This window comes from Terrapene carolina, unplaced genomic scaffold, assembly GCF_002925995.2.
Source record: "Terrapene carolina triunguis isolate 2854851 unplaced genomic scaffold, T_m_triunguis-2.0 Scaffold58, whole genome shotgun sequence".
In the NCBI taxonomy this organism is placed as follows: domain Eukaryota; kingdom Metazoa; phylum Chordata; order Testudines; family Emydidae; genus Terrapene; species Terrapene triunguis.
The window spans coordinates 73,821,356-73,832,022 of NW_020664409.1; the positions used below are offsets into that span (position 1 = coordinate 73,821,356).

General features: G+C 49.4%; 1 protein-coding gene across 1 annotated transcript in view; it reads left to right on the forward strand.

The window, feature by feature from the left end:
* The first annotated feature begins 7,304 nt into the window (after positions 1-7,304).
* The window catches only part of NDUFAF6 (NADH:ubiquinone oxidoreductase complex assembly factor 6), a 34,187-nt gene continuing 30,824 nt past the window's right edge, over positions 7,305-10,667 (forward strand). The window contains exon 1 of the mRNA XM_024202179.3: positions 7,305-7,488. Coding sequence (XP_024057947.2) covers positions 7,310-7,488 — 179 coding nt within the window. The 5' untranslated portion in view covers positions 7,305-7,309. The remainder of the gene's footprint in view (positions 7,489-10,667) is intronic.

The following is a 10,667-nucleotide window of genomic DNA, read 5'->3' on the forward strand; positions in this document are numbered from 1 at the left end:
CCAATATTTTAAGTTTCTCATGTTGACCTGGCTGACATAAGTCTATTTATTTCTTTATTTTAAAATTCATTTAACTATTTGAGTTAAAAACAAACAAAAACAAACCTGATTTAAAAAAACTTGAATGTTTAACTAAATTCAAAAATTCATACGCTTGTTTTGTTAAAATATTATGTTTGCTGTTGAAGAAAAAAAATCCAGAATACATAACGTTGATTTAGTTAAATAAAACAATTTAAATGTGTGTCTAGTGATGTTCTCCTCCTAATACAGCATGACAAGAAAATCCTCTAAATATTAATGATTAACCTGTTTAATTGGAGATAGTTTACCTCCAAATGATTTCAAAAATATTTGCTTCAATTACCTTTGGTAAATGAAATAACCAAACAATCATTCATTTTCTGATATAGTTGTAAAACTAATCTGAAAAGTTTTCAAAATAAATCACTGTTTAAAAATATATAGGGTGTACCTTCTAAAAATGAAACCTACATCTATCTCTGAGTTGTGAAGAACAGACATTAAAGTTATAACAACCAACAAGAATGCACTTTTATGTAGAAATCCATGATTAAATTGAGTCTTCCTGACTAGTGATTTCAATCAATTTGATTTAAATCAAATCCATCCTGCCCACTGGTGCGGGGGAGGGGAGGGTTGGTGGGGCTGGCAGGCTCCCTACCCAGCTCCATGGCTCCCTAGAAGTGGCGACATCCCTCAGCTCCTAGGCTGAGGCGTGGCCAGGCAGCTCTGTGTGCTGCCTCCGCCTCGAGCACTTGCTCCGCAGGTCCCATTGTCCGGGAACCGCGGCCAATGGGAGCTGAGAGGGCGGTTCCTGGAGGCGGAGGCAGCACGCAGACCCCTGCACCTCTATGTAGGAGCCAAGGGATGTCACCACTTCCAGGGAGCCCCTCCCCCCCCGAGGTAAAGCGCCACCCACAGCCCTTGCCCCCTCCCAGGCCCCAACCCCCAGCTCTTAGCCCCCCCACACAAACTCCTGCTGCTGCTGGGGAAGGAGGGCGTGGTGGCCCAAGACTGCCCCAGCAGCAGCCAGTTTGGCTGGCCCAGGGGCTGCCCGAGCTACTTAGGCGGCCCCCAGGCCAGCCACACCGGCCGCTGCAGGAGTCACAGAGGTCCCGGAAAGTCACGGAATCTGTGACTTCCTTGACAAACTCGCAGCCTTAACCATATCTCCTCAGGAGCCAATATGACACTCTGCAACATGAATTAAAGCTAGCTCCACTTGAATGCTGGTAGTCCTCTAATGCCTTCCCCCAGTGTCCTCTGTGTATCCAGAAAGGGCAGACAAGTTTTCCCACAATTCACTGGGAAAGTATAGAATGCTTCATCTTACTGTAGTGCAAGGAACCGTAGGACATGCTCCCATAAGTCTTAGTGCCACACACTAGTGAGTGCAGCACTAATGTAGATACAGTGGTTCGAGTGTTATTTTACAATGTGGCTGCTCGAACTTGTGCTAGGCTAATTTGAGAGGAGTAACTCCAGTGTAGATCACTCAAATTAACTCTGCAGTGAAGACATACCCTATTCAGACTGAAGCTCCCAGCTGCAAGTGGCTCTTTAATAGGTCTCCTGCAGCTCTTTGCAACACATAATATTAAAACACTGTGTGATTTAGTTATTAACCAATCTAAGTTATTACCGAATCAGGATGCTTTTACTATGTTATTAACCAATTGTAATTGATAAAATAATAATACTTGGTCAGTCATTTTGCTGAGAGAATAATATATAATAAAAAAATAGTTTCCCTGTCATACTGTTTAAATAATATATAGTGCTATAGTAAATAAAACTATGAATTCACACTACTGTGGCTCTTTTGGGTAATGTTGATCGCTAATTTGGCTCCTGAACCAGTGAGGTCTGAGTATCACTGGCCTACAACAACTGTTCCTGCCCCCAAGAATTCATAATCCAAGGCCCCAATCCTGTAATATGACACAAGGAACACCACTGAAGGTAGTGGTGGGTCATCCCAGGTGAGGTACGATGGATTATCAATTACAAAAACTAAAAAGAGAAGATTTGATCAGGAGTAGAGAGATCAATTTTGGATTCATAGGCATAATTGCTGTGTCATATAGTGGACTGATCACAGGAGTGGTTGCTGCAACCTTCTGAATTCTAATCCCGGCTCTTCCACTGGCTTCTTGTATAGACTTGAACAAATCACATACAGAAAAATTTTCAAAAGTGGCTAAAAATTTTGTCTCTGTTTTTGTGTGCCCAATCTCAAACACAAAGGGACCAAATTTTAGACTTGCTGAGGACCCCAGCTCCCACTGACTTCAAATAGAACTCGATATTGCTAACTGCAAGAGATAAAAATTAATGAGTCAGACCTCCCGCCCCCCGTCATTCTTTTTTTTTTAAATAAAATCATGTTTTTAGTCTGTCTTTAGACTTTTTAACTCCCCTCTATTCCTCTGCCAATGCATGATTGATAATTTCAGGTTGAAAAGTCAACCTTTAATGCACACAGAAATGCACACCACTTCTTGACAGCCCAGATGGAGACTTCACTTACCTCTCCTCACCCCTGAGGTAAGGGAGGCCATGCATTTCCTAGTACTGTCTTCCTGACCTTCTCAGCAACATTTCTTTGCCTCCTGCTGCCCTGGCACTTCTTTATCTGGGACCCAATGGCACCACTTTGTTGACTCCCCACTCTCTTGGGTCTTCTCTGCCTGGCGCCCAGCAACAGCTTTTCCCCCAACTCCTTCCTCCACTGCCCCAGGACCTCCTTTGTGCTCTAGGGCCATACCTGAAGGAAGGGCTTAGTGGCAGAGCTGCTGTCATGTCCTTAGCCCAGAGGCTCTCGCACAGAGCTCTGTCTTCATTCCCAGCCCTGCAAATGGTGGGACCAGAGTTGCTTCTTGTGTCATTGCAACAGCTCCTCCTGCAGGCGGCAAAATCCGTGATGCACGCTCAGTTCGTGAGAGCTGGCAACACTGCGGCGGCTGCTTGGAAGGCATTCTCCTCACCCACCAGTACCCCCAGGCTGGGGAAGTAGCCATTCTACCCTCTCCATGTCCTACCCCGTCACTATCCTTTACAGCCCCCCACACCTACCTCCACAATCCCCCTGCTCCCCACTCACCTTTCACAGTGCCGCTATTGCTCCTCACAGTTCCTGGCATGTCCCGTCTAGCCTGGACCATGGTGTGGCACAGCTATGGTGCCTGAGGGCAGGCTTCAACCCCACTGAAAACAGCGGGAGGTGGCAGCCAACTTTATTACGGGCAGCCTCACTCCCGAGCTAGATAGACTGTAGGGAAATGGCAGCCATCTTACTTGCTTCAGCCCCGTTAGCAGTAATAGGAGATGGCGGCCATTTTTAATAAGGGAAAATTCGAGCGTTGGCAGCCCTTCACTATATTTTCATGGGACAGGTGAAAAAAACCAAACCACCACCGCCACCAAAATTGCTAGATTAACAATCAAATTGTGAGAGTTGTCAGCACTGAGAACTGTGAGTACCCACTGTTGGGAGCTGACAAAGAGCTGCACAAAGGAAACCATTTACGGTGCACACATTTTATTGATTTTACAAGAACTGTGCTACATATTCTTGAGTGCCATCTACTGGCACCTTATCTATTCTCTATTTACACACTGATGGAGCTCGCTGGTAACACTCTGCACTTGTGAACAGCAGGCCCAATGTGCTCAAACTGAGCAACTGAAAACTCTTCTATTCCACATAGGTTTTAATACCATGCTCATCACTGTAGCATCTGAGCACCTTCCAGTAGTGCATTAAGCCACCTGAGTACACAGCTATCACACATTGTTTAGTCTCTCATCCTTTCCCCAGAGGGCGAGGAATCTGTAGAGAAGTTTCTTGTAGGAGTGTGTTGTCTTCTTTTTAGATATATAGATATATACACACACATCTGTTGCTATGTGTTTATATGAGAGAAGGCAAGATCAAAGAAAAGAACTTGCACTTGGAGTGAAAGGTGGTGAGGTTTGTGATGGTCCTTAGCTCCTGGGGAGTTCATGCCACAGTTCTGGACTGCCCCTGGAGAGAATTCTGTCTCCTACACAGATGAGCTTTACTCTTATTGTAGAGAGGTCCACTGTGCCAGACAAGCATATCAACCACAGTCTTCATCCCAGAATTTTAGATGATCTTTTAGATGTTGTGGACGCAGGTCATGGAGTGCTTTGAAAATAAAGACTAAGACCTAGAACTTGATTCAAGGTACATGAGGTTAGTGAATACTCCCCCACCTCCCAATTCTCTTAAGTTCTCTGTCTCAGCTTCCCCTTCTGTACAATGGGGGTAATGATTCCCTTACACTCATGGGGGATTAGAGACAAAGAGGGTGAGATGATATTATTTAGTGCAGCGGTTCTCAACTGGGGGTCCGCGGAACCCCGAGCCCTTTCAGCAGGGCCCCGGGGCCCTGCAGTTGAAACCAGGTGCCCCAAGCCCTGACACACTCACACACACACACACACACTCGTGGGGCTGAAGCTGGGAGTGGCGCAGTGCTGAAGCCTGCTCTTCCCCACAAAGCCAGGAGCGGTGTGGGGCTGAAGCCGGGAGCCCCAGCACTCCCTGCGGGCAGAAGCCCTCAGCCCATGGGCAGATTTGGGGAGGCACAAGGGTGTTGGCCCCCCAAACTGCAGTCCCTTACCCAGAGTGGGGCAATCCGGGGGCAGCTCCACCCCCCCACACCTCCACGTCTCCCCCAGCCCCCCCTCAAGCCCAGTTCTCTGGCCAGGTTGTAGGTGGGAAGCCAGAGCCAGGCAGTGCGGGGCAGCTGCTCCTCTGGCTGATGGTGTCATGGAGTGGGCAGCTGTGGCATTCCCCCATCTGCTGCTGGTGCCCAGGGTTGCAGCTGCTCCTCAGCTCCCAGCATTTTAACTGCTCACACAGCCGGTAAGAGCTTCCCAGACAGGGGACCCGGCTTGGGCCAGCAGAGCCCTCGGGGAGCAGCCACCACAGGGGGAGCCCTCCTGGCACACAGCCCCTAGCTACCCCCTCCCTGCACTCTGAGCTACCTCCCTGCCTGCACACAGCCCCTAGTTACCTCCTGCCTGTACCCTGTGCTACTCCCCTGCCTGCACACAGCCCCCAGCTTCCCCATCCCTGCATCCTGAGCTACCCCCCTGCCATCACACAGCCCCTAGCTATTTCCTGCCTGCACCCTGAGCGGTTTTCAAACTTTTTGAGCTGAGTCCCATCTTTGAGTTATATTTTTTGGTTATGGCCCCGCACAACCCAGACCAGCTGGGTGGCCTGCTGAGGTGAGTCGGGGATGGAGGTAGCACTCACTCCCTGGAGCCCGCTGTACGGAGCTGGCCCAAGCCCCATCAGCCTTTGTGCCCGCCCCCCCAAAATAGAAGTCAAACTATGCCTATGCCCCAGGGTCCCCTCTTGGCCCACAGCCCCCACCCCTGCTGGGCCCTGGAGTTTTTATAGCTTGTTAGGGGGAGGTCTCAGCAAGAAAAAGGTTGAGAACCCCTGGTTTAGTGGACCAACTTCTGTTGGTGAGAGAGAGACAAGCTTCCAAGTCACACAGAGCTCATGGAGGATGTAAGAATTAGCTTATTTAGCACTTGGAAGATGTTAGAAGCAGTAGGTAAGGGCTAAGGTACAAACTGAGCATCTGGATACAGGTGTGGAGAACTTCCATTGAACTAAATGCCTAGGTAGCATGTATATTCCTCTTGGCAGTGGGGCAGGGGAGGTGAGTGCTTTGTGACAGGTCAGGGAGCAGGCTTGCCCTGTGCTCTCAGCAGCCCTACAATTGGTATCCAGCCTGTGAGCTCCCTGGGCGGGAGCTAGGGGCAAGTGAAGAAGAGAGACACAGATGCCCAATGCCCTGGCAACCTGACAGGTGTAGTGTGAAAAACTGCTGTCTGACTCGCTATTTAGGGTGAACTGAGCACGCGCAGTAACATCTGCTGAAGCAACTGCCCTTCACCCTACCCTTACTTGGCATCAGATTCTGCGGACAGCTTTTTGGCTTAAAAAGGGTCAAAGGGGGCAAATTGGAGGGGGGTGGCGGCCAGGGTCTGAGCAGGAGATGGAAATGGACTGGCTGGGGGACTTCAAGCAGCTGGAGGCAGGGTTAGGATAGGGGCTGAGGAGAGGCAAAATCAGGGAGCTGGAGTTAAGCTCAGGGGTCAGAGGCTGCCAGAGAGCAAAACACTGCACAGGGTAACAGTTATACCCCTGTGGACTGAGACACCAGTGTTTGCAAAAATAGGGTGGGGGAAAGTGGGGGCAGATTTTTTTTTATTTGGTCAGAGGGGCTTTTTTATTTCCCGTCCCACAGGACAGTCCATCTCAGCATGGGCTTCTCAGGGCTGGGCATCCCAATGCCTAGTCACCTCAGCTCCTTCCTATCTTATATAATCTACTGAGGCACTGCGGGAGACTTAATTCAGTGAAATATTTTACATATATCCTCTCAGAAACAAAGAATCGCTCATCAGTTTATATGACTGCATAAAGTCTCATAGTATCGGGGGTATAATGCCTGCATCTGTAACTTTCACTCTATGCATCTGAAGAAGTGAGGTTTTTACCCACGAAAGCTTATGCCCAAATAAATCTGTTAGTCTTTAAGGTGCCACCAGACTCCTTGTTGTTTTTAAAGTCTCATAGCAGTTTACAAATTTGTCTTATCTGCTGCTGGGATTCTCTGAATTGCGGCTCCCTTCCTTGTAATCCATTTTAAATATACTTTTGCTCCTTTCAATTGATTACTTTTTAAAATGTTATTTTCATTACTCTTAGCACTTCATCATTTACCTTTGTTATCATTGAGCAGATGCATGTCATTGTACTATTTAATTTATATTTTAATAACATACTAATCGAAAATATGTATAAGCTGCATAATACATGATGTTTAAATGACCTCATTCTATTAAGAGGTAATTGATACATTGGTACAGGAGGCAGGGTTGTTTGAAAGCTGAAGACTTTATGCTTCCATCTCACACCACTGTCAAGTTTTTTCTTTAGACACGCTTTGTTGCATATAAAAGTAAGTGTAGCCAGTGGTGGGCAAAGTAGGCAGATGTACCCCGATCGCTCACAATTTGCTGTCTATCCCTGGACTAAAAGACGGGAAAGGTGAGAAGGTAGCAAATTAGGACAAGTCAGCAAATAAGAACAACTTTGTATCAGTAACTGCCACCGGTAGCAAATCACACCAGAAGCAGTTGTTTACACTACCGCTCCCAGAGACCGGGCGGAGGCACAGACCGGCACTGCAGGCAGAGGGTGATTGACAGGAGGGGCGGTGCACCAGGCAGCATGGCGGCCGCCATGGCACTGAGCTGCGGGGCCCGCTACGGGCCCTGTTCCCGGCAGCTGCTGGGACTAAGCGCCCGCGGGCGGCTCGTGCGGCCGGCGGTCTGGGGAGGGAGCGCGGCGCCAGCTTCCAGCCGGCCCGGCCCCGGGGGAGAGGTGCAGTACTGCGCCGAGCTGCTGCGGTGAGTCCGGTGTGGAGCGGGCGCAGGGATGTAACCCCCGCCCCCACTCTGCGCACGAGCCCCGTGGGGGGGAGGGGCTGTAACCCCCGCCCTGAGCCCCGAGCCCCGGGGGGGGGGCTGTAACTCCTGCGCCCCCCCTGAGCCCCAGCCCCGTGGGGGAGGGAGGCTGTAACCCCTGTCCCAGTGAGCCCCAGCCCCGTGGGGAAGGAGGGCTGTAACATACTAAAAAAGCAATAAAAGGCATGACCCTAATTTATTTAGTAGTTGTTGTTGTAAGTCACCTTTAAAATTAATCCTCGTTTTGGGGGAGGTGAAGTAACACAAGCAATATAAGTCTTAAAATTTATCCCCCTAGGCGGAGTTTAACCCTCATGGATGAGGAGAGTGGAGGTAGAATTGGAATTAAAGCACTGAGAACTTTAAAATGAAGACTAATCAGTTTCATTGAAATTCATTGAAAATGTTCATGGCTATAGTGAGATGTTTAAAGGGACACACCATCAGCATAAAAACACACTTCTGTCTGAACATTCTTTGCTTCCTTGTTGTTACAAGCTATGCCTAAGCTTACTATAGCTGAAATTTATTACAGGGAGGAAAAAGTTTCTCTCTAAACAGGGGGTGGGGGGACTTTGTATAGGTAGTTTCATTGTTTTCCCCCATGTACTCGGTCAGTTTCCTTTGTTGTTTGAGTGGGGTTTTTCACATACTAACAGGGGAGAGAATAACTTCCAAAATAGGGAAATGTCATTGTACAACTACCGATATTGGCAGGGGCAGGTGTAGTACTGGATACTTCTGTAACTCTTTTTTAAAGAATGACTAGATTTCAAATTGATGGTATTCCTCAGTTAAGACAATTTGGTCTGTAATTAACTATGAAAGTGTCCTTTAAGGACTTGCTCCTAAGCCTACTGAAATCGATGGTATCAGAGGGGTAGCCGTGTTAGTCTGGATCTGTAAAAAGCGACAAGGAGTCCTGTGGCACCTTATAGACTAACAGACGTATTGGAGCATAAGCTTTCATGGGTGAATACCCACTTCGTCAGACGCATGATCTTTCCATGAAATCGATGGGTGTCTTTCCATTGACCTCAGTGGGCTTTGGATCAGGCTCCAGAACAGGTTTAGAAAGTAGTTGTCCAAGGTCACCCAAAGTACTTTCAGGGTATGTCTACACTACGAGGGTAATTCGATTTTACTTAAATCGAATATGTGGAATCGATATTGCAAAGTCGAACGTGTGTGTCCACACTAAGGACACACTAAGGACAGTAATTCGACTTTGTGAGTCCACACTAACGGGGCGAGCGTCGATATTGGAAGCGGTGCACTGTGGGCAGCTATCCCACAGTTCCCGCAGTCCCCGCTGCCCATCGGAATTCTGGGTCGAGCCGCCAATGCCTTCTGGGTAAAAAAAATTTGTCGTCATCCGTCCGTCACTAACGCCCTCCCTCCCTCCATGAAAGCGCCGGCGGGAAATCAGTTCGCGCACTTTTCTGGTCAGTGACAGCGCGGACGCCACAGCACTGCGATCATGGATCACGCTGCGACCATCGCTGCACTTGTGGCCGTTCTCAACACCTCGCAGCTTATCATACACCTTTCCCTGAGGCAGATGCAGAGAAATCGGGCGAGGAGGCTACGGCACCGCCGTGAGAGCCTGAAGTCGGAGAGTGGCACAGAGCTGTCAGAAACCACGAGCCCCAGCGCCCAGGACATCACGGTGGCAATGGGGCATGTGGATTTTGTTGAACGGCGATTCTGGGCCCGGGAAACAAGCACGGACTGGTGGGACCGTATAGTGCTTCAGGTCTGGGATGAATCCCAGTGGCTGCGAAACTTTCGCATGCGGAAGGGGACTTTCCTCGAACTTTGTGAGTTGCTGTCCCCTGCCCTGAAGCGCAAGGACACCCGCATGCGAGCAGCCCTCACTGTCCAGAAGCGAGTGGCCATAGCCCTCTGGAAGCTTGCAACGCCGGACAGCTACCGGTCAGTCGCGAACCACTTTGGTGTGGGCAAATCTACCGTGGGGGTTGTTGTCATGCAAGTAGCCAAGGCAATCGTGAAGGTACTGCTCCCAAAGGTAGTGACCCTGGGAAACGCGCAGGTCATCATAGATGGCTTTGCCGCGATGGGATTCCCAAACTGCGGTGGGGCTATCGATGGGACTCACATCCCTATCCTGGGACCGGACCACCAGGCCAGCCAGTACATCAATAGAAAGGGCTACTTTTCAATGGTGCTGCAAGCACTGGTGGACCATCAGGGACGGTTTACAAACATCTACGTCGGATGGCCGGGCAAGGTTCATGACGCTCGTGTGTTCAGGAACTCTGGTCTGTTTAGACGGCTGCAGGAAGGTATTTACTTCCCAGACCACAAAATAACTCTTGGGGATGTGGAGATGCCTACAGTCATCCTCGGGGACCCAGCCTACCCGCTAATGCCCTGGCTCATGAAGCCCTATACTGGCGCCCTGGACACAGAAAAAGAACTGTTCAACTACCGGCTGAGCAAGTGCAGAATGGTGGTGGAGTGTGCTTTTGGCTGTCTCAAAGGGAGATGGAGAAGCTTACTCACTCGCTGTGATCTCAGTGAAACCAATATCCCCATTGTTATAGCAGCTTGCTGTGTGCTCCACAATCTGTGTGAGAGCAAGGGGGAGACCTTTATGGCGGGGTGGGAGCTAGAGGCAAATAGCCTGGCTGCTGATTACGTCCAGCCAGACAGCCGGGCCATTAGAAGATCCCAGCGGGACGCCCTGTGCATCCGGGAGGCTTTGAAAGCTAGGTTCCTGAGTGAGCAGGGCAACCAGTGACTTTTCAGTTTGTGGACAGAAAAGCTGAACCTGCCCCCGTTTCTTTACCCAGTTCATTTTGACTATCCTCTCCAGTTACATACCCCCTTCACCCCCTTCCCCTTCCCAAAAAATAAAATCATTTCGATTTTGTTAATGAACACCGTTGTCTGTATTGCTGTTTTCGCGGGAATATTTTAAACCGGGGACGCAGACTGTGGCGGGGGGCGGGTTCAGTGTTCTGATGCAAATGATGCTTCTAAACTCCCGGAATGACAGGCTCCGCACTGGTGGACTGGTTATTTCAATGGAGCCTGCCAGCACTCCTGGGGGGGGACTGTGTGTATGTGTCGGCTATGTGACTTTCTGGCAGGGGGGG